The following is a 24341-nucleotide window of genomic DNA, read 5'->3' as shown; positions in this document are numbered from 1 at the left end:
TGTATTTCTATCAGATTATACTAGATAGCTATAGATGTTGATTGAGAGTCACATACGTTGAAATTGGTAAACTTAACTTAAGATAGAGATGGATTTGGTCTACGGATGATAGAATGTTATTTTATGTCTCAGAAAGTCCTTAGTAATTAGTAACCTCCATTAGCACAAAATGCTCTGTTATACATCGAGAACTAGCAGATAACAGCGCTGTCAAGTTGCCTGTTGAGTCAAACCCATAATAAGCTTACGGGAACCAAATCAAAGCAGCTTTCTACCCTTTTTACCCCATCAAAACCTCAGAGCTGCTGCCCGACCGACCGAAAACACCACACGAGTTTAATTACATAAAAAATATATAGTCATATAGAGCTAATAATGCTGACTCAGAATCTTCTCTTAGAATTCAATTCCAAGCGTTGGTGATGGAATAATTGCTTTGGCAAGTTCCCCATAGAAACTTGGTCAAATAAATTATCAACTTGCTCCTCTTGCTCGATTTGATATTGATGGGTTTCTTGGCATTGACATCTTTGATCTGTGACTAAGCAGGCTTGCCGTCGCCCTGAACTAGTTGACAGCTGCTGTGCTGCGAGCCGAGGTGCGGCGATCCCTGAGATTAAGCCTGCCTGCTAAGCAATTGAGGCCCGGGTAAGGCCTAGATCGACTACAACACCGCCCATTAACCATACACACATTTACATATACAAAACGCGCTTAATCCAGAGTATTCCTTACCCTCGAAAATTTCCTAGAGTTCGTGTACCTCTCTTATTCCTCTGAGAAACATATTCAAAGAGTAAAGTTCCTTTACATTATTGAAGATAGTATGTGGGCTACCTGGGATTGAACAGAGGAAATACATGGCATAGAAAGTTGATGTACAAAATCATCGTCAATAGGCATATGATAAAGGGGAAGCTAATTCCAGTAATCAATGATGCATCCTGTTCAGCTCTATTGTACATCATGGCAACAAGAAGGGGAATTTGCAGACTGAGCCAGCTCAATGAAAAAGCAGGCCTAGGCGTAGTCGAATAATAAACAAGTGATAAGGGTGAAAAAGCAATGAAAGAAGTGGAAGAAGAAGAAGAGGGAAAATTATAATGCTCGCATAAATGCTTCATGCTCCACGCTGAATAAACCCAGTCATAATCAGGCTTCTGCCGTGGCACTGCAGAACGTAACCAAGGCAATCAGAGTCTCAAAGCATCCAAGATCTTCTTCGCCATCTCTCGGTACTGCCACATACCCCCCGAGACCTTCTTGAACTGAATACCATGCAATGAAAAGAGCGGCACCTTGACGATCAGGATCTCGAACCGCAGAACCAGATTCTCTCCCGTATCACTCTGGACTCTCGTCGTGGTTTCGCCCATGACACGCTCTCCCGCGGGTGCATTGCTGTCGCGAGGAGCCATATATTCGTCCGATCCCTCAGAATTGCTGACAAAGCTCCTATCAGGCGCCCGAGTTCGACGTTGAGATCGAGGCGTATGCATCGATCGGGGATCCTCCTTGCTGTCGTCATGGTTCAGTAACCCTCCAAAGCTGATGCGGCGCCTGTGGTTAGACACTTGGCCAGATCGATCAGGGCTCGGAGGGCCGACATCCACTACTTTATCAAGCTCAATACTGGGAGCGTGACGACAACTGAAGCCTCCCTTGATCTCAACATAATCCACAGAAAGTTGCTTCAGAACGCGAATGATGTCTGTCCGAATCACAGACAGCGGCTTGCTACTAGTTGTCGAGACACTGAAGAGACCCTTGAGATATACCGGCTTAGAGAGATCTTCTCCCTCATTCGCGCTCTCCAGAGCGTTTCCTGCACCGGAGATGTCTGCGTCTGTCTCCTCGGGCACATTAGCTTCTCTTGCCGCGTCTCGCCTCGCTCGGCGGGCTTGAATGCTTTCGCGACGAGCATGCCCAAGTGACATGGTCCGCGTTGCATGCGTGCGACCGGGCTGTTTCACCTCTTTCGCAGAGGTCTCCACCTTCTGCCCACCCAGACTTGAGTAGTCAGAGCCACTGGTCTGAGGCGGTTGGCGGTCGGGAGCAGTATCCGACACATCAGGGTCATTCCTCCGTGCAGCTCTCCGAGGACGATACTCAGCCGAATTGACACTCGTAGATCTCTCCAAGTACTTGTTGGACCGCGAGGCCGGCTCGGCCGATCCTGGAGCCTTGAGGAAATCTTGTTGTTGCGGCTGGCTGCCGCCACCGGGAGTATCGGACGGTAATGGGTCGGCACGCCTGCTTCTCCGCATGCTGAACCCTCTCGAAAGTGGGGAAGCCGAATCGGCGGGAGGCTGGACACTTAGCGATGGCGCTTGAGAACTGGTGATGCGCTCGCGCTCAGGATCCCGACTGCGATCCTTGACCCTGCGCGTGCTGAATCGTCTAAGGATGCCCGCTGCCGTGCTCTCCTTTTTCACGGGAGTCTCAGGCGGAATTGCAGGAATAGGAGTTGCCTGCCCTGCTTGCGGTGTAAGATGAAGGTCCTTGATGCCATCATTAAGATCATCATCGCCGTGAGTCCTCGCGCGAGGGCGAGATCTTCTACCCGTATCTTTTTCGCCAGGTAGTTGATACTGATTGGTGTGCGCCGCCTCGGGAGCTGGTAAGTCTGGCATCCTGAGCACGTTCTCACCAGCAGAATGCGGGATACCGAGAGCGCCGGGGTTGCTTTCGGCCCTCTCTCGATCAAGTTTTTCCTTGACTAGGTAGTACACCGAGAGCAGGGGACTGTATGCATTCAGAGGGTCGTTCCCCAGCTGAACAGCCTCGACCGAAGGAGCCGAGAGTGTGTCTCTACTGGCGGAATTCCGCCGTTTGTAGAAATCAAACATGCCACGCTTCTTCTCGCTATGAACTTGAAGAGGTTGCTCCCGAACGCTTGTTCTCACGGCGTGTTGGTAATCTTCGGACTCTATGATCTTGGTGAGTTGCGCTGTGATATATTCTGGTGGCCCGAAATCGAAGCCCGTCATCTTCTCAACAACCTCGGGGTCTAAAGGAAGCTGTATAGGTTCACGAGCTGGGAGATAATTCTCGGGCGGCCCACTAAACCCCTTGTTCATCCACGGATGGTTCATGATCTCCGCAAGACTTGCACGCTGCTTGGGGTCCGTAACCAGCATACGCGAGATGATATGGCGGCACTCTAGCAGATGTGGTCAGACACTCATTTTTCAAGACAGAACGGGTCCATCCAAAAGCAGAGAGGTAAGATTACTAACCTGCACTGAGTCCTTGCGGATATTCCACATGACCCTTCTTGATCTTTGCGTGAAGTTGCGGCATGCTTTGGTCGTCAAATGGAACTTTCCCGCAGACCAGGACGTAAAGGACGATGCCGAAACTCCACACATCCACCTCTGGCCCGGTATATTGTCTCGCCTGCAGCAATTCCGGTGCGGCAAAGTAAAGGCTTCCACAGAATGTTTTGAGGAGGCTTCTAGGGGAGAAAAGATTGCTCAGACCAAAGTCAATAATCTTGATATCACCGGTTTTGCTGATCAGAATATTTTCAATCTTGAGGTCTCGATGCACGATACTGTTGCGATGACAATAATCCAACGCACTCGCGATCTGTCGCGCAAATTTCCGCGCTTGCTTCTCTTTTAATTTACCGTGTGAGATGATGTAGTCGAGCATCTGGCCTCCGTTGACGTATTCAAAGAGCATATACCAATGATACGTGGTCCGCACCACATCGCGCATGCCGCAGATGTATGGGTGATTCACAAGACTCACGATCGCAGCCTCACGGGCGGTTCGGATCTCCTTCGAGCGGTCTGCTCTCTCGGTGTCGCGCGAGCTGCGGTGTTCATCGGCCGATTGTCTCGGTACTATTTTGACAGCCACCTGCAATTGTCATTAGTGTTAAGGTCAGATCTGTTGCTTCCGTTCGAAATACCTGTTCGCCCGTTTCCATGTTCTTCGCGAGTTTCACTTTGCCCATACTTCCCGCGCCGATAGTCTTTCCAAGAGCCCACTGGCCGGACGGAGTGGTAATTGTTGTGCGACGCTTGGGCTGCACAGATGAACTAGGATGCAAATGGGATCCAGAAGCCGCCTGCGCGGGAGGGGGAGCGGGCTCGGCCACAACAGGGCCTGTTGAAGCCATATCTATACTGTCCCGCTGGTGGCTTTGCACCGATAAATTCCGCCGGTGTTTGCTTGGCGATGGATCGGTACGGTGAGCAGAAGTCGGACGCTCCCTAGAGCGCTCCTTGGAGTGGTCGCGGCGGGAAGAGTTGGAATGGGTGCCCCGTGAACCCTCGAAATCCCGACGGGCTATGTTATCAAAAGCAGCCTGGTTCGACGGAGGACGCCGGTCATGAGACTGGGATTTGGAGTAACTGTGATTACTGTGATGGGATTGGTAGGAATGTGAAGAGGTGGAGGGTCTGACTGCGACAGTTCGAGTTCGATGTGGTAAATCAGAAGCAGGAGGACGATGGGCGTGAGGCCGAGAGGACGTGGAATGGCTGCGGACGACCGTTGGCGGCGCTGAGGCAGGAACACTGGTAGACATCACGATAGAAACCTCAAAAATTAAACCTCGAGCAATAAGACTTGCTTTGACAAGTCCAGAAATGTCAAGGATGAAGATTCAAGGAGATCGTGGGAAAGGAAAAGGGAGAGGAAGCCCAAGTGGACGGCCTCAGTACTTCAATCTGGACCGGTCGGGGGAGCGGGGGGGAAGTTTGGCGGTTGCTGACGAGCGCTCAAGGAAGCGGCAGCCAACGTCGAGACATCCAGCAGACAAGTCGAAATGACCCCATGTACGACCCTTGATGTAGAGGTTGAAAAAGTAAAATGAGTGAAAGCTGAAATTGGACGGACAAGGACAGGAAATCGCAAGAAGGTGATGGAGAAACGATGGGGGAACGAAGCTTGAGGGAATGAATGGTGATGGATGCGGCTGCGGAGAAGAAACAGACCAAACACTAATAAAAATAACAGCAGTCGGTTAAGGCCCAGGGGGCCCGCAACCAGATGAGGGAATAAGTTTGTCACCTCTGTCAACTGGGTGTTGTTGTTATTATTATTGTTATTGTTATTACTCCATACAATCACTTGATCAATTAATTCTTCGCAACTCCCATATCATTAATCTGCTCTCTCTGACTATCTGGTGCTTCTCTCGGTCATTATCTCAATCATCCCATCCCTGGCCGGTGGCATGGACTATCACCATATCCATGCCATAGCTGGGTCTATCTACAGCATGCAGGGGCAAATGACCGAGACTCGCTGGACAGACTTGTTTCAGAGTCCACTTTACCCCTCTAGATGGACACTGGAGTGGCATGCAGCTTGGCAATCGCAATGACCTTGTTTTTCGGTGTTCGATGAAATCTGACCGTCACTGGGAACGCTTGCCAGCCTACAAGAACAAGCAGATGCCACAGCCATCGCTCCCCATCAATCCTCTTCAAGTAAAACTCACTGTCTATCACACGTGCAATTGGCGCACTCATAACCCGGGGTCGAATCAGACCGGTTCTTCGGCCGGGAGGCTGGTGTTTTGGGCACTGATGGGCAGGACCGTTCGACAGAATTTCTAACAGAAGGTCATCTTGCATTTGGAATGAGCCTGTTTCTCTTGCATTCCCAGTTTCCTACTCTTACAGTTTCAAGGTCCAGACTAGTAAAAAATTGTTTGCTATTGGTACTCCGTTCTTCGTAGATTCGCGTGATTTAGGACTTAAAAGGTACCTGGGCGCCAAGCCACAGCAGGTGACGCCGTGGCGGTGCGTATGGATGGAACAAACGTCCCATGGTTTCAACGATGAGGATGAACGTCCATGAAGCGTCGTCACCCAAGGCCGACCTTCCCTCCTCATCCCCACAGCTGTGTCTTGTTTCTTTTTGGAACTTATGGTTCTTTTGGCATTAGACCAACTGTCCCAACATCCTGGTAGGGACATATCCAGTTTATGACAATTTCCTAGATTAGAGGAACTGACCCCATTGTCAAGACCAAGCGATAATGACAACAAGCTTTGCCTAAGAAGCCGCCTCAATCGATACTGTTTTCCGAAACCCCACAAATGTCAAGCAAACGATCTCGAACAGCCTTCGAGGCTGATCTACAAGCACATCATTCCCCGTATGCCTTTTACGGAACGCCTCTACCCCCTCTAGATGCCGGGACTCGGGACGATGGGTCATATGTACCGATCTGGAAGCAGGAAGTTACAGATGACCGGGGAAGGAAACGCTTACATGGCGCCTTCACCGGTGGCTTCAGCGCCGGGTGAGCCCACGATTCCTGGATAGCTTTGAACAGCACGACTAAATATGGCCGGACTTCTCCAGATACTTCAACACCGTTGGTTCCAAGGAGGGGTGGACCCCTGCAACGTTTGTGTCCTCGCGCCAGAATAGGGCGAAGGATTCTCAGCAGAAATTCCAGCAACGACCGGAGGACTTCATGGACGAGGAAGACATTCGAGAAGCTGAAGAGGCGAAAAAACTGCAGACCAGTGACGACTTTGCTGGGTTTGGATTTGCGGCGACCGACGCGACCCGCCGTGGAGGGCTGATGGACCTTCTCATGGCCGGCGGTGAAACCATGGGTGTCAAGCTACTGAAGAAGATGGGTTGGCGAGAGGGTCAAGGGATTGGCCCCAAAGTACGGCGAAAAGCCAATCTTGGCGACGGCCCAGGCCCAGGCGAAAACGAAGCCGATAAGACCTACCTCTTCGCACCGGAGGATTCGCCCATGATTGCAATTGTCCATAAGACAGATCACAAGGGCCTTGGGTTTGAGGGTGAAAGTCGGTTGGATTCTCACAAACCGGGTGCTGACGAGTCTGATGAAGACGATTTCTTTGGGCGACGGTTGACGTCCGGGAGCCAACGAAAACCATCGAAGACAAAAGAGCAACCTAGGCGTGGTGCATTTGGAGTCGGGGTGTTGAACGATACAGGGTCAGATGACGACGATCCGTATTCTATTGGCCCACAAATTTCGTACAACCGGGTCATCGGCGGTGACAAGAAAAAGAAGAAGAAAAAGCCCACCGATGAGTCTAAGCCAGCACTTGTTGCAGCTAATCCTCTAGTGAACACCAAGCCCGTATTCATATCAAAGAAGACCCTCACTGCAAAATCGTCGACGGGATTCAGAAAATGTCATGACGGCCGGCTCCCGTTGGACGGCTTTCTCCTAGCTGATGGTATTTCCAGCCTCTCAATATCTACACAAGAGAAGAGATACGCGCCCCCAGAAGTCCCAAAGGACTGGATATCGAGCAAAATACCGTCAGCTGCAAGAGATGTCTCGAACTATGTCTCTACGGCAGAGGCGGCCAAGGCTTCTTCTCTCGACCCTACGTCTCGAGCTGCACTGCTGGGGGAGGCCCAGCTTCCCGGAAAGTCGATTTTTGACTGGATGACCCCTGAGGCTCGCGAAAGGATCATGAAGCTTACAGGGAAATCAGACCTACCACCGGCCTTGGGAGAGAAAGCACCGAAAGGATTCGAATTATCAGAATCGCAAAGACGCAAGGATCTGTGGGACCTTGTTCCCAAACTAGACAAACAGGTGGCTGTTCAGGCTCTTACTCGCGCAGTCAGCGGCTGGATGCCTTATTCGGAAGATCAAGGCAAACGAACTCGGTACCGCACATTCCTTGAGATACGGGCAGGCCTCCGCGATACACTTCCAGACCGAGTACCAGGCTCGACAACGAATGAATGGGTTGCGGAACTCCACGAATTTGCTCGAGCTGCGGAGGTGTTCAAGCCGGTCTCTGGGGTAATGGCTTCGCGCTTCACTTCAGCATCTACGGGGCCCAAGGAATCGTCTGATCAACCGGAGTCATCTACGTCGACAGAGCCATTACTCCGCAAACCCGCGGAGAAACCTGAGGACCCAGCTGTGGCCGCAGCCAAGATTGGAATGTTTGGCCCGATGACTCGGAGCACCCACAGCTTCTATCCGGCACGGCTGCTTTGCAAACGGCTGAATGTCAAGCCACCGGATCATGTGCAGATGGACCCGGGAGATCAGCCAGGGGGTCCCGAGGCTGGTATTGGCAATCGATTCCAGTCTGCTGGATACCAGACAGCATCCGGACCTACTAAAGAGCTCGTTTCGAAAGATGTGATGAACCAGCTCATGCTCGAAACTAGCGGTAGAGCACTGACAGCACGATCCGACACTGCCACTCCTGAACGGGCGACAGCGCCGGAAGTCGGGAAGGAGGTGGTGATTGAACCCGAACGCAACGAGGCACTTGAGGCTGAGAGGCCCGGCGAGGCGGTCTTCAAGGCGATCTTTGGTAGCGATGATGAGGATGAGGAAGAGTAATTCATATCGGTCCTTCTTTTTACCAGAAGTGAGACTTTGTTATGGTAATGATACCTAGTAGACGACAGTGGAAATGCGACAGAATGCGGTCTCGACTCGAACAAATCTTAAGCTGCTCATCCTTGATTCTCTCAGCATGTAACACAGTGGCTAGGTGCACGATGATCAGACGGGCGGTTACACCTCAGAGTATTACAACACGTCGGATGATTGCGATTATTTTGTCTATCATGATAGAGTGAACCTGAGCAAATTGAGGGTGGTAATCTACGCCATCCTTTGTGTTTTCTGGTTGATATCACTAGACAAGGATTCGGGAATACCGCAATGACAGCGCTATTAATAGAACAGGACAATGTCAATTAACCAACAGTTGATTTATTCCACGGTTCTGAGTGGTGAAATGCTCAGAATGATGTTGCCGGATGTAGATAGGCGGGTTGCAGACAAGCTTTTGATGACCACATCTCCGTACCAGTAGAGAATAAGAACAGCCAGCTGGCCAACTAACTCCTCCTCGCCTACTTTTTCCTCCTCCTCATGCCAATGCACGACTGACGGGGATCGGATGACCAGATCCATCATCATCATCACTGCTTTGTCCCCCTCTTTAGCTTCAGCCCATCCTAGTGGTTAATACATCTTGTTCGCGTGCTTTGCTTCTCTAATTTTCTGAACCAGAAACTACTCTGTATTTGTTTGTAACCGGCCGCGTCGTCATCGCCACTAGGGACTCAACAACAAGTCTTACGTTGTCCGCCCCGTTCTCCGATCGACTTACGAGCCATAACCATCAATCTATCGGACAATGAACCTGGTTGCCCAATCAATACGCAATTTCAACATCATTAGCTGCTGATTCTCATTTCTTATTGGTGTCATATTTTCCCGCATTCTTTTCCCCTCCTCTTCTTCCTCTTGCCTATTGTCTGGGAGGTATCTCCGTCCTGCTTCTTTCCTTCTCGACAGAGAGGATCTATCTACTATTTACTCTGTCTGATGGAGTCGTACCGTCTACCACTTTAGTATGGTGAGTAAACATCGAGATTCTTTTCCCTTCTCTCTTTCCCTTTCTTCACCTTAGCTTTGTCTCTGCTGCTGTTGGTCACTTTTTCTATCGCAGTCTTTCTTTTTGGAGATCTGTAGGCGTGAAAGTACCTGTCGCTTGTAATTTGTTACACTTCGTTGTTCTCAGTAGCTGTCAATCTCGTCGCTCTCGGCTACCTTTATCCTCGCGATATTGCTAGAAGCACGCCGTCTGATTTCACCATCCATCTCCAGGGTTCTTGCTTGTCCTTCCTGTCGCGTGACAGCGGCGATCCCTCCCATGCGACCCAAGTAACGGAGGAGCGCCGCGCTGATACCTCCTCAAATGCTCTCCGCTCGACCACGAATGCGATCATCTCCAGCTGTCGCTCAACTTCCCTGACCAGAGCGACATCCCGCGCAAGTCGGCATGCCGACCGTCGCACCCCAGCGACGACAACCACTCAGTTGGCTCTGAGCGAGCATTTCAACGCCCCAATCCGCCCCCATGTCTGGTACAGTAAGCGGCGCACCTGGTCTCGCGCGCAGCTAGATCAGGAGCGCAAGGAGTTCTTTGAGACCCGCGTCACTGGTCGGCCAGAGGTTTGGGCAGCTTTAGCCGCGGCGATCTCGTTCATGCATGTGAACGACCTGGCCACGGCGCAGAGTATCATCGATGCGGCGGGTGTCACTGTGCCCACGGGAGACCTTTGCCAGGGCTGCTACGATGAGCAGGGGGCACTTTACCGTCTGCCTCGGTGTATCGTGAGCGACCCAGAAAATATGGTGCAGGAGGACTCCGCCAGTCGCTGTGATGATGGGTACGACGACTTTGACACAGATGATTCCAAGCTGTCGTTGGACGAGGCATCGGGTGACGAGCTGATTGCCGGTGACTCTGGAGACCGCAGGGATGAGAAGGGCAAGATAAGCGAGCGCGACTTGATCCGGGTCACAGCGCGCTTGAGCGACAGCGGATCGGACGTTGTCGTTTCGGTTGGCAAGGACCAGACCGTGGGCTTGATTGCCCGCAGGGTGCAGCAAGAGGCCGGGGTATGTCTTGTCTTGATTCTACTGTCCAGTCTTCACCGAGCAAGCAGAACCCTGACATCGTCTTTGAGCAGATCCCTGCAAGCCAACGGGTAAGAATAGTCTACCTGGGTAGGATGCTCCGCGAGAATGCGTCTCTTGTGAACCAGGGTTGGAAAGCAGGCAATATAATCAATGCCTTGGTCGTTGCCAGGCCTTCAGCCTCGTGACCACCGTCCGTCCATACCACATAAAGAGCCCTATGTGGCATTTCAACGACCTCTCGCTTATACCTGACCTCGAAGGGTCAGGTATAAACTCTTTTGACTATGACATGACATCTCACTTTCATGCTGTTACGGTCTTTGCAATCTCGTGGCGTCCAGTGTTCAGCCGGTTCGCATAATACCCATTCGTCTTATTTTCAGTTTGGTGTGGTGTGTTGTATTCCTGTTCTTTATGATATGGTCTATCTCCTATTACCCGCTGACGTCTTGTGTCATCTGCCTGTTCTGGATGATTTCTTTTTTTTTTTTTTGGTGCTTGAATCTAGTCCGGTAGCATCAATGATCAAATCACTTTATTTCTTCGTATTTACTATCCATGGCTATAACATATAAACAACATGTGCTACACGTAATGTGGGGATAGAGGATATATATTTCCGCAAACCAGTGCCACTGGGGCTTCCATTTCCAAACGCAACTTAGCGAGCTCTTGGTCGATACAGGCAGAAATGCATCTAAATGATTTATCTCAAACATCTAACCCAAAATGAGCAAAAAAAAGGTAAGAGAAAAATAAAAGAAAACTTGAGGAATGGGCAGAGGTGAGGTAGTAGAGAATGCAAAAAGAGAATTTTCCATGCATCATCCGTGAATCGAACACGGGCCTCGTCGATGGCAACGACGAATTCTACCACTAGACCAATGATGCTAAACTGCAAATACAATTTTAAATTGCACACTATAAGTTATGACTGCCCTTGCTACAACACCTCAGAAATCTGGGTTTCCCATTCAATACTCACATTGGCCATGGCTACTGCAGCACGCGGACGAACATTCTAATAGAAGAACCACCTAGTCAAAATGGAAGCTTGATGTTCCAAAGCTTCTTCTGAGTGAGGTCAATTCGTAGCTCCTGATAGGGCTGGATGATTGGCCATTGTGCACCATGTACCAGTGTTACGCCAAACTGAATATATAAGAAAAGATGCCATGCAGGATTATATGTGACAGACTAAGTATAGCATGGGAATGGGGGTTTCCTGCAAGTCCCAGTAAAACACTAATTGCTGTAGTGATTCTGATTCCAAATTTTGGAAATTTTTTCTCTTAGTCAATTTCAACTCACGAACTATGGATGATATGTTATCACTTAGAAATTGTCACGGTGCTGCTGTGGATAGGAGTTAGTATTACTAAGAAGGAATTATATAACTCTAGGAATATCTTCACTGTATAATCCTGCAATCTATTTAGAAGTCTCTAAGCTATATCCTATCTATAAAGCCTGCCTATACTAGTTTACCCTATAACTAGAATAGATAAATATAGATTCCTATAGCCAGCCTAAGTATTAACTATCTTATTAACTTATTTCTATTTACCTATAACCCTATACCTTAATATTATATAGCTCCTCCCTTAAAGTTAACACTATTAGAATACCTACCCCTTTATTCTTATTCTTACCTAGTAACCCTAAAGAGTTCTCTAAGTATATTACTAAATATAATACTAAATAGTATAAATACTACTACCTAGTATATAAGTATATCTAGAAGGCTAAATTAACTATTAATAAAATAAACTAATAAGCTAAATAATCTAAGACCTAACTTCTAGAACTCTAGTATAAATTTACTACCTTAGAGCAGAGGTATAAATAAAAGACTACTAAGCTAAGAGCTATTTTATAATACTAGAAGAAATAGCTATAAGAGAAAAGTAGTAGTATATAAAAGCTACTATAAAAAGGGACTAAGCCTATTATTTAGCTACCCCTACTATAAATATACCTATACCTATATCTATATATAAACCTATTACTAAGAAGCCTGTAGTTACTCTAGTAGAAATATTTATATTAACTACTATCTTATCTTCTAAAGCTACTAGATTATTAAAATAACTCCCTAACCCTAATAAGTTTAAGGGTAACTAAAAGGACCTTTAATATTTTATAGTATAGATTTAAGAGAAAATAAATATTAATCTTAACTACTTCCTAATACTGCAGAGCTAGATAGCTTATATAAATAACTACCTAAAGGGTGTACTATATACCTAGATTCTTTCTTATATTAAGAAGGGAATTTACATCCTTAATAACTATTAAGATATTCTAGATATCCTAGAATACACCTTTAGTAACCTTAACTATATAAATAATATTTAAAATAAGCTATTTAGCCTGCACTAGATTAATAAGGAGTTTAGTACCTTCTTTATAGAATTTTAATACCTAGCCCTAGAAAGTAAGATATCTAAAGAAACCCTACCTACCCTGCTTAAATAGGCTATTAGTTATAAACTCTAGAGTATACTTATATATAATTAGCCCCTAAGCTAGGAGTACTATTAGTTTACTAGATTCTTATAGGAGCTTAAGAACTACTACTAGTAATATACTATAAACTAGCCTCTTATTATTAAGACCTATATTATTACTACTAAACTTATCTAGCATCTCTAGTTATCTTAAAATACTAGCCCTATTACTACTAAGTTTACTAAATAACCCTAGTACTCTACTCTTTAGAGGAATAAGTATATACTAGTATAATAATATAATCCTATAGACCTAGGAACTACCTAATATCTAATAAGAAAAGGATATAGCCCCTCCTATTATAAAATAAGTATCTACTTCTATTATAGCTCCCTAAAGTATTAGATTAGGGACTACCCCTACCCTAATACCTACTAGAGAGTTTAAATTATAATATCTTATAAACTATATCTAGAAAGCCCCTAGAGAGGATAGATTCTAGAATTTAAAAGCCTATTACCTAGCTAGATCTCCTTAATAAAAGGAGTAAGCCTAGAGTAAGCTATAACTAGGCTTAGGAACTATATACTATTTAAATCTTTACTACTACTATTTATAGACTTAACCTTAAGAAATAAATATAATAATTAAAGGCTATAATACTACCTATAATCCTAGAGAAGGAAGAGAAGAAGATAAAGCTACTTATATATACTCTATTAGATACTAGAGCTAAAGGATAAGGATTTATTAATAAAGAATAGGTTAAAGATTAGAAGTTAGAGCTTATCCCCCTAGTAGACCTAATTACCCTATATATATTTAATAGAAGAGAACTAGAGAATAAAAAGATAACCTATTATATTTAGATAAATATAAGAATTAAGGACTATTTTAAGAAAAATATAAGATTTTATATTATCTAGTTAGCATACTACCCTATTATACTAGAAATACCTTAGATAAAGATATATAACCCCCTAATATAATTTATAGCCTATAGTATTATATTTAATAGTAACTACTATTAGAAATACTATAACACCCCCTAAAGGCTAATAAAGATATAAGCCCTATATAATATCCCTCTAAAGACCTAGCCTAGACACCTGCCCTTAAGACTAAAAAGACTAGAGAATAGAGATATAGCTTTTATCTCCTTAGTAGCCTACTTAGCTTATACTTAAAGAAATACTTAGATATTTATAATTACCCTAGAAGATCTAGAGGCTGTCTTAAAAATTAAAAAAGCTTAGAAAGAAGACTTTACTAACCTACTACCTAAAGAATTTAAAGATTATATTAATATCTTTTCTCTTAAGGAGGCTAAGTACCTGCTACTATACTATCTTTATAACTATAATATTAAGCTATTAGAGGGAAAGACCCCCCTATTTAGCCCTCTATATACTATGTCTTAAGAGGAATTAAAAGTCCTAAAGGAATAGATTAAAGAGAACCTAAGGAAGGGCTTTATTTATCTTAGTTTATTACCTACTATATTACCTATCCTATTTATTAAAAAGCTAGGTAAAGATATATAAATCTATATTAATTACTAAGCCCTAAATACTATAATTATTAAAGATTAATACCTACTACCCCTAATAAAGGAAACCCTAAATAATCTAAAAGGGATGAAATATTTTATAAAGATTAATATTATTTTAGTATTTAATAATATCTATATTAAGAAAGGATAAGAATACCTAATAGCTTTCTATATCTAACTAGGCCTATTTAAATCCCTAATAATACCTTTTAGGCTAATAAGAGCACCTATAACCTTCTAATAATTTATTAATAATACTTTATAAGATTACCTTAATATCTTCTATACTACCTATCTTAATAATATCCTAATTTATAGCAAGACCTGTATTAAGTATATAACCTATATCTACTCTATCCTATAGAAACTATAAGAAGCTAGCCTATATACTAAAATCTAAAAGTATAAGTTTATTATCTCTAAAACTAAGTTCCTAGGTATTATTATTAGCTAGAATAGCATCTGTATAGATCCTAATAAAGTAAAAATAATTATTAACTAGTAAATTCTAATCTATATTACTAATATCTAGGCCTTTATTAGTTTTAGTAACTTTTACTAGTAATTTATTAAGGATTTCTTAAGAATTATTACTCCTTTAGTAAACCTGACTAGGAAGAATATCCTATTTATATAGACTATAACCTATAAATTAAGCTTTAAAGCCCTAAAGAAAGCATTTATAAATACCTTAATTCTAAAACTATTTAACTAGATAAAAGATATTATAGTTAAGACTAACTCTTCTAATTATATATCTGCTAATATAATATCCTAGTATAATAATAAAGAAGTTCTACACCCTGTTATATTCTTCTTTAAGAAGCTCTTAGTTACTAAGTATAACTATAAGATCTATAATAAAGAATTACTTACTATTATTTATTATTTTAAAGAATAGCACCCTAAACTAGAGGGTATATTATTACTAATTAAAATTATAACTAATTACTATAATCTAGAATATTTTATATTTACTAAACTACTTAATAGATAATAAGCCTATTAATCTAAATTCCTATCCTACTTTAACTTTAAAATTATATATTAATCTAGGAAGTAAGGAGTTAAGCCTAATACTCTAACTAGGAGATTAGAAGATCTCTTTAAAGAAGGAAATAAATAGCTATAATACTAGAGCTAGATAATTCTAAAGAAAGAGAACCTTAACCCTAAAATTTAGAACTTAGTAAAACTAGAAGCTATTATAAGGAGCTAGTTAGCTATAAGAAGAGTTTGCTTTATAGACCTAGTAGCCTAAGTTACTAGAATACCTAAAGAACCTACTAGAGTGCCTACTTGACTAGCTTAGATAGACTAACTAGACTAACTAAACTAACTAGACTAACTAGACTAACTAGACTAACTAAACTAACTAGACTAACTAGACTAACTAGACTAACTGGACTAACCAGACTAACTAGACTAACTAGACTAACCAGACTAACTAGATTAACCAGACTAACTAGACTAACTAGGCTAATTAGACCAACCAGAGCCCCCTCCTAGTATTAAGGAACTACTAAATATAGCCTACTAGTTAGATAATACTATATAGTCTATCCTATAAGCACTAGATAAGAATACTAGCTAACACCCTAATATTACTCTAGCTAACTATAGATAATAAGGAAGCTATCTATACTACTATAAATACTTATATATCCCTAATTATAATAAGCTAAGAGCCTAGTTATTATAAGAATACTATAATAAGCCTACTACTAGATACCTAGGAAAGTATAAGTTATATAAGTTAATAGTATAAGAATATTACTAGCCAGGTATATACTAGTATATTAATTACTAAACCTAAAACTACTACACCTACTACTAATCTACCTTATTTTATAAAGCCTACTAAGAAGTACTATATCTACTCCTAGTACCTAAATAATTATAGTAAGATATCTTAATAAACTTTATTACTAGTCTAGTACCTAGTTAGGGCTATAATACTATACTAGTTATTATTAATTAACTTATAAAGATAAGGCACTTTATCCCCTATTAGACTACCTATAATACTAAAGGTGTAGCCTAACTATATATTTATTATATATAAAAGCTATATAGCCTACTAAGAATAATAGTATTAGATTATAGCCCTTAGTTTATTACTATATTCTAGAAGCACCTAATCTAATACCTAGATATTAAGAACCTATTATCTACTACTTATTATCCTGAGACTAATAGCTAAACTAAAAGAATAAATACTATTCTAGAATAATACCTATATACTTATATTACCTATCTATAAGATAATTAGGCTAACTGGCTACTATTAGCTAAGTTTACCTTAAACTCTATATAATTTAAGGCTACTAGAATCTTACCCTTCTTTATAAATTATAGATTTCACCTATGCATAGGGTTTAAACCTATCTAGCCTATAAATTACCCTACTACTAGAGACACTAAGGCTTTTATAAAGAAAATATAAGATATTATTAACTATATCTATACCTAGATCTATATTGCCTAGGCCTGTTATAAGGAATAGATAAATTACTACTAAAAACCTACTTACTATTATTATATAGGATAACTAGTTTAATTAAATACCTAAAATATTAGGACCTGTCACGGTGCTGCCGTAGATAGGAGTTAGCATTACTAGGAAGGAATTATATAACCTTAGGAATATCTTTACTATATAATCCTATAACTTACTTAAAGGCCTCTAAGCTATGTCCTGTCTATAGAGCCTATCTATACTAGTTTACCCTGTAATTAGAATAGATAGATATAGATTCCTATAGCTAGCCTAAATATTAACTACCTTATTAACCTATTTCTATTTACCTATGACCTTATATCTTAATATTATATAGCTCCTCTCTTAGAGTTAATACTATTAGAATATCTACCCCTCTACCCCCTTTCCTACTTAGTAATCCTAAAGAGTTCTCTAAGTATATTACTAAATATAGTATTAAATAGTATAAATACTACTATCTAGTATATAAGTATATCTAGAAGGTTAAATTAACTATTAATAAAGTAAACTAATAAGCTAAGTAATCTAAGGCCTAACTCCTAGAACTCTAGTATAAATTTACTACCTTAGAGTAGAGGTATAAATAAGAGACTATTAAGCTAAGGGCTATTCTATAATACTAGAAGAAATAGCTATAAAAAAAAGAGTAGTAATATATAAAAGCTACTATAGAAAGGGATTAAGCCTATTACTTAGCTACCCCTACTATAAATATACCTATGCCTATATCTATATATAAACCTATTACTAAGAAGTCTATAGTTACTCTAGTAAGAATACTTATATTAACTACTACCCTATCTTCTGAAGCTACTAGATTATTAGAATAACTCTCTAACCCTAATAAGTTTAAAGGTAACTAAAAGGACCTTTAGTATTTTATAGTATAGATTTAAGAGAAAATAAATATTAACCTTAACTGCTTCTTAATACTATAGAGCTAGATAGCTTATATAAATAACTACCTAAAGGGTGTGCTGTATATCTAGATTCTTTTTTATATTAAAAAAAGGATTTATACCTTTAATAACTACTAAGATATCCTAGATATCCTAGAACACGCCTTTAGTAACCCTAACTATATAAATAATATTTAAAATAAGCTATTCAGCCTGTGCTAAACTAATAAGAAGTTTAGTATCTTTTTTATAGAATTCTAATACCTAGCCCTAGAAGATAAGATATCTAAAGAAACCCTACTTACCCTGCTTAAATAGGCTATTAGTTATAAACTTTAGAGTATACTTATATATAACTAGTCTCTAAGCTAGAAGTACTACTAGTTTACTAGATTCCTATAGAAGCTTAAGAACTATTACTAGTAATATACTATAAATTAACCTCCTATTATTAAGATCTATGCTACTACTGCTAAACCTACCTAGTATTTCTAGTTATTCTAAAGCTCTAGCCCTATTACTACTAAGTCTACTAAATAACCCTAGCGCCCTATTATTTAGAGGAATAAGTATATACTAGTATAATAATATAACCTTATAGACCTAGGTACTACCTAATATCTAATAAGAAAGGGGTATAGCCCCTCCTACTATAAGATAGGCACCTATTTCTAATATAGCTCTCTAGAATACTAGATTAGAGACTACCCCTACCCTAATACCTATTAGAAAGTTTAAATTATAATATCTTATAAACTATACCCAGAGAGCCCCTAGAGGGGATAGATCCTAGTATCTAAAAGCCTATTACCTAGCTAGACCTCCTTAGTAAAAGGAGTAAGCCTAGAGTAAGCTATAACTAGGCTTAGGAACTATATATTATTTAAATCTCTACTACTACTATTTATAGACTTAACCTTAAAAAATAAATATAATAATTAAAAGCTATAATACTACCTATAACCCTAAAGAGGGAAAAGAAGGAAATAAAGCTATCTATTTATATCTTATTAAATACTAGAGCTAAAGGATAAGGATTTATTAATAAAAAATAGGCTAAAGACTAGATACTAGAGCCTATCCCCCTAGTAGACCTAATAACCCTATATATATTTAATAGGAGAGAACCAGAGAATAGGAAGATAACTTATTATATTTAGATAGATATAAGAATTAAGAACTACTTTAAGAAAGATATAAGGTTTTACATTATCTAGTTAGTATATTACCCTATTATACTAGGAATACCTTAGATAAAGGTATATAACCCCTTAATATAATTTATAGCCTATAGTATTATATTTAATAGTAACTACTGCTAGAAATATTATAATATACTCTAGAGACTAACTAAGATATAAGCCTTATATAATATTCCTCTAAAGACCTAGCCTAGATACCTACCTCTAAGACTAAAGAGATTAAAGAATAGAGATATAGCTTTTATCTTCTTAGCTACCTGCTTAGCTTATACCTAGAGAAATATCTAGATATTTATAATTACCCTAGAAGATCTTAAAGCCGCCCTAAAAATTAAGAAAGCTTAAAAAGAAGACTTTACTAACCTATTATCTAATAAATTTAAAGACTATACTAATATTTTCTTCTCTAAGAAGGCTAAGTACCTGCTGCTATACTGCCTTTATAACTATAATATTAAGCTATTAAAAGAAAAGACCCCCCTATTTAGCCCTCTATATACTATATCCTAAGAGGAATTAAGAGTTCTAAAGGAATAGATTAAAGAGAACCTAAGGAAGGGCTTTATCTGCCCTAGTTTATTACCTACTATATTACCTATTTTATTTATTAAAAAGCTAGATAGAGGTATATAAATCTATGTTAATTACTAAGCCCTAAATACTATAACTATTAAAGATTAATACCTACTACCTCTAATAAAGGAAACCCTAAATAACCTAAAAGGGATAAAATATTTTATAAAGATTAATATTATTTTAGTATTTAATAATATCTATATTAAGAAAGGATAAGAATACCTAATAGCTTTCTATACCTAATTAGGCCTATTTAAATTCTTAGTAATATCTTTTAGGCTAATAAGAGCACCTGTAACCTTTTAGTAATTTATTAATAATACTTTATAAGATTATCTTAATATCTTCTACACTGCCTACCTTAATAATATCCTTATTTATAATAAGACCTATACTAAGTATATAACCTATATCTACTCTATTTTATAAAAACTATAAGAAGCTAGCCTATATATAAAAATCTAAAAGTATAAGTTTATTATCTCTAAAACTAAGTTCCTTAATATTATTATTAGCCAGGATAGCATCTGTATAGACCCTAATAAAGTAAAAATAATTATTAACTAGTAAGTTCTAACCTATATTACTAATATTTAGGCCTTTATTAACTTTAGTAACTTTTACTAGTAATTTATTAAGGATTTCTTAAGAATTATTACTCCCTTAGTGAACCTAACTAGGAAGGATGTCTTATTTATATAGACTATAGCCTATAAATTAAGCTTTAAAGCCCTAAAAAAGATATTTATAAATACCCTAATCTTAAAACTATTTAACTAGATAAAAGATATTATAGTTAAGACTAACTCTTCTAATTATATATCTACTAGTATAATATCTTAATATAATAATAAAGAAGTCCTATATCCTATTATATTCTTCTCTAAGAAGCTCTTAGTTACTAAGTATAACTATAAGATCTATAATAAAGAGTTACTTACTATTATTTATTACTTTAAAAAATAGTACCCTAAACTAGAGGGTATACTATTACTAATTAAAGTTATAACTAATTACTATAACCTAGAATATTTTATATCTACTAAGCTACTTAATAGATAATAAGCCTACTAGTCTAAATTCCTATCCTACTTTAACTTTAAAATTATATATTAACCTAGGAAGCAAGGAGTTAAGCCTAATACTCTAACTAGGAGGTTAGAAGATCTCTTTAAAGAGGGGAATAAATAGCTATAACACCAGAGCTAGATAATTCTAAAGAAAGAGAACCTTAACCCTAAAATTTAGAACTTAGTAAAACTAGGAGCTATTATAAGGAGCTAGTTAGCTATAAGAAGAGTTTACTTTACAGACCTAGTAGCCTGAGTTACTAGAATATCTAAGGAACCTACTAGAGTACCTGCTTAACTAGCATAGATAGACTAACTAGACTAACCAGACTAACTAGACTAACTAGACTAACTAGACTAACTAGACTAACTAGACCAACTAGAGCCCCCTCCTAGTATTAAGGAACTACTAGATACTGCCTACTAGTTAGATAATACTATACAGTCTATCCTACAGGCGCTAGATAGGAATGCTAGTTAATACCTAAAGATCACCCTGGCTAATTACAGATAATAAGGAAGCTATCTATACTACTATAAATACTTATACATCCCTGACTATAATAAGCTAAGAGCCTAGTTATTATAAGAATACTATAATAAGCCTGCTACTAGACACCCTAGAAAGCATAAGTTATATAAATTAATAGCATAAGAATATTACTAGCTGGGTATATACTAATATATTAACTACTAGACCTAAAACTGCTATACCTACTGCTAATCTACCCTATCTTATAAAGCCTACTAAGGAGTATTACACCTACTCCTAGTACCTAAATAATTATAGTAAGATATCTTAATAGACTTTATTACCAGTCTAGTACCTAGTCAAGGCTATAATACTATATTAGTTATTATTAATTAACTTATAAAGATAAGGTACTTTATCCCCTATTAGACTACCTGTAATGCTAAGGGTATAGCCTAATTATATATCTATTATATATAGAAGCTATATAGCCTACTAAGAATAATAGTATTAGACTATGGCCCTTAGTTTATTACTATATTCTAGAAGCACCTGACCTAATACCTAGATATTAAGAACCTATTATCTACTACTTATTACCCTAAGACTAATAGCTAGACTAAAAGAATAAATACTATTTTAGAACAATACCTGCATGCTTATATTACCTATCTATAAGATAATTAGGCTAACTGGTTACTATTAGCTAAGTTTACCTTAAACTCTATCTAATCTAAGGCTACTAGAATCTTACCTTTCTTTATAAATTATAGATTTCACCTACATATAGGGTTTAAACCTATCTAGCCTGTGAATCACTCTGCTACTAAAGATGCTAAGGCCTTTGCAAAGAAAATATAAGATATTATTAACTATATCCACACCTAGATCTGTGTTGCCTAGGACTATTATAAGAAATAGATAAATTATCACTAAAGACCTGCCTGCTGTTACTATATAGGATAACTAGTTTAGTTAGATACCTAGAATATCAGGACCCTGCGCCCCTAGAAAAAACTTAACTAAAAAAACTTAGGGCTGTTCTATATTAAGAAGATTATTAGCCTATATATCTATAAGCTAGATCTACTAGCTTCTATAAAGATTTACCCTGTATTTAATATTAGCTTACTATATCCTATTACTAAAGACCCTGTTCCTAGATAAAGACAGCCACTACTACTACTAGTAGAGGTTAATAGTCTAGAAGAATAGATTATTAAGGATATCTTAGATTCCTGCTAGGAACACTAAGGCTAATAGGGCCCCTATCTAAAGTATACTATTAAATAGTTAGGCTATAATAACCCTACTAAGGAACCTACCTATTACCTGAGGAATATATAAGAGATTATAGCTAACTTCCACTACTGCTACCTAAGTAAACCTAAACTAGTAGATAGTCTTAATAGAGCTTAACCTTAAGGAGGGGAGTACTATCATAGTGCTACCACAGATAGGAGTTAGCATTGCTAGGAAGGAATCATATAACCTTAGGAATATCTTCACTATATAATCCTATAACTTACTTAGAGGCCTCTAAGCTACATCCTATCTATAAAGCCTACCTATACTAGTTTACCCTGCAACTAGAATAGATAGATATAGATTCCTATAGCCAGCCTGAGTGTCAACTACCTCATCAACCTGTTTCTATTTACCTGTGACCTTATACCTTGACAGGACCCTGCACCCCTAGAAGAAGCTTAACTAGAAATACCTAGAGCTATTCTATATTAAGAAGATTATTAGCCTATATACTTATAAGCTAGACCTACTAGCTTTTATAAAGATTTACCCTATATTTAATATTAGCTTACTATACCCTATTACTAAAGACCCTGTTTCTAGATAAAAATAACTACTACTACTACTAGTAGAGATTAATAGCCTAGAAGAATAAATTATTAAAGATATCTTAAATTCCTACTAGGAATACTAGGGCTAATAAAGCCCCTATCTAAAGTATACTATTAAATAGTTAGGCTATAATAACCCTACTAAGGAACCTGCCTATTACCTAAGGAATATATAAGAGATTATTATCAAGGTACGGGGTCACAGGTAAACAGAAACAGGTTAATGAGGTAGTTAACACTCAGGCTGGCTATAGGAATCTATATCTATCTATTCTAGTTATAGGGTAAACTAGTATAGGCAGGCTCTATAGATAGGATGTAGCTCAGAGGCTTCTAAATAAGTTATAGGATTATGTAGTAAAGATATTCCTAAGGTTACATAATTCCTTCTTAGTAATGCTAACTCCTATCTGCAGCAGCACTGTGATAATTATAGCTAACTTCTACTACCACTACCTAAGTAAACCTAAACTAGTAGATAGTCTTAATAGAGCTTAACCTTAAGAAGGGGAGTACTATTATAGTGCTGCTATAGATAGGAGTTAGTATTACTAAGAAGGAATTATATAACTCTAGAAATATCTTTACTATATAATCCTATAACCTATTTAGAAGTCTCTAAGCTATATCCTGTCTATAGAGCCTGCCTATACTAGTTTACCCTATAACTAGAATAGATAGATATAGATTCCTATAGCCAGCCTAAGTATTAACTACCTTATCAACCTGTTTCTGTTTACCTGTGACCCCATACCTTGACAGAAATTATATATATTACACTACTACTACTTTTATACTAACCTATAATAGAAATAATTATTCCATCATATCTTAGCAATTACTAGGTATTCTAAATTAATATCAATATATTTAGATAGCCTAGATTTAGGGCTATCTAGTAATATTGGGATATTCGTGCATCGCAGTGATGTGGAGTCCCCCCCGAATTGTGCGAGGGATTCCAGCCCCCTTTTATAATTAGCCTTAATCTTATAAAGAACGCAAGGCCCTAAATAACACAGACATAACGATGACGACTACAAAATATCTCTGCACGTTCCTATAAGCCTCATCGACCATATAGGCATCCGGTCGATATCACAATATCAAAATTATTAGGCAAATCCTAAAATTAAGTGATTTTCATCTTAAATAGTGTGGGTTGGTTAATTAAATCTAATAAATCCGGAAAACTATAATTCCCTAGGCTAGTGACTGAAATCAAACTGCTGCGGGTTCAGTGAGATTTGATTTTAGTGGTTCGGTTATGCAACTCTAAGTTTGAACCTGTGTGGGTTGACCCAAACCCAACCCACGACCACTCTAAT

At 39.2% G+C, this 24341-nt stretch overlaps 3 protein-coding genes and 1 non-coding gene across 4 annotated transcripts; 2 read left to right on the top strand and 2 right to left on the bottom strand.

Moving 5' to 3' along the window:
- Nucleotides 1-788: 788 nt before the first annotated feature.
- On the bottom strand, nt 789-5682 carry kin1 (putative serine/threonine protein kinase Kin1). Its single transcript, XM_747380.2, has 3 exons — nt 3920-5682; nt 3240-3867; nt 789-3163 (listed from the first exon to the last, which is right to left on the bottom strand). The coding sequence occupies exons 1-3, from the start codon at nt 4538-4540 to the stop codon at nt 1194-1196; spliced, it is 3219 nt and encodes a 1072-aa protein (XP_752473.1). The 5' UTR covers nt 4541-5682; the 3' UTR covers nt 789-1193.
- Nucleotides 5683-5702: 20 nt separating this feature from the next.
- AFUA_1G11070 (uncharacterized protein) lies at nt 5703-8723 on the top strand. Its single transcript, XM_077803914.1, has 3 exons — nt 5703-5929; nt 5991-6268; nt 6331-8723. The coding sequence occupies exons 2-3, from the start codon at nt 6063-6065 to the stop codon at nt 8327-8329; spliced, it is 2205 nt and encodes a 734-aa protein (XP_077660084.1). The 5' UTR covers nt 5703-5929; nt 5991-6062; the 3' UTR covers nt 8330-8723.
- Nucleotides 8724-8858: 135 nt separating this feature from the next.
- AFUA_1G11060 (ubiquitin domain-containing protein) lies at nt 8859-10988 on the top strand. The gene is made up of 3 exons (XM_077803913.1): nt 8859-9359; nt 9611-10408; nt 10480-10988. Exons 1-3 carry the CDS (start codon nt 9357-9359, stop codon nt 10612-10614), a joined length of 936 nt encoding a protein of 311 aa, XP_077660083.1. The 5' UTR covers nt 8859-9356; the 3' UTR covers nt 10615-10988.
- Nucleotides 10989-11249: 261 nt separating this feature from the next.
- On the bottom strand, nt 11250-11320 carry tG(GCC)2. Its single transcript has one exon. It is a non-coding gene (tRNA).
- Between the last annotated feature and the right edge of the window lie 13021 nt (nt 11321-24341).

The sequence above is a fragment of the Aspergillus fumigatus genome, chromosome 1 (assembly GCF_000002655.1).
Source record: "Aspergillus fumigatus Af293 chromosome 1, whole genome shotgun sequence".
Lineage (NCBI taxonomy): Eukaryota > Fungi > Ascomycota > Eurotiomycetes > Eurotiales > Aspergillaceae > Aspergillus > Aspergillus fumigatus.
The sequence above is the reverse complement of the archived record's forward strand: the minus strand, read 5'-3'. Positions and strand labels throughout refer to the sequence as shown.

Coding starts and splice junctions, on each gene's coding strand:
- kin1 (XM_747380.2), bottom strand. CDS start 4,540: ATGTCTACCAGTGTTCCTGCCTCAGCGCCGCCAACGGTCGTCCGCAGC. Junction 3,868..3,919: donor ACATGGAAACGGGCGAACAG/GTATTTCGAACG, acceptor TGACAATTGCAG/GTGGCTGTCAAAATAGTACC. Junction 3,164..3,239: donor TCCGCAAGGACTCAGTGCAG/GTTAGTAATCTT, acceptor CACATCTGCTAG/AGTGCCGCCATATCATCTCG.
- AFUA_1G11070 (XM_077803914.1), top strand. CDS start 6,063: ATGTCAAGCAAACGATCTCGAACAGCCTTCGAGGCTGATCTACAAGCA. Junction 6,269..6,330: donor ACCGGTGGCTTCAGCGCCGG/GTGAGCCCACGA, acceptor GGACTTCTCCAG/ATACTTCAACACCGTTGGTT.
- AFUA_1G11060 (XM_077803913.1), top strand. Junction 10,409..10,479: donor GGGTGCAGCAAGAGGCCGGG/GTATGTCTTGTC, acceptor GTCTTTGAGCAG/ATCCCTGCAAGCCAACGGGT.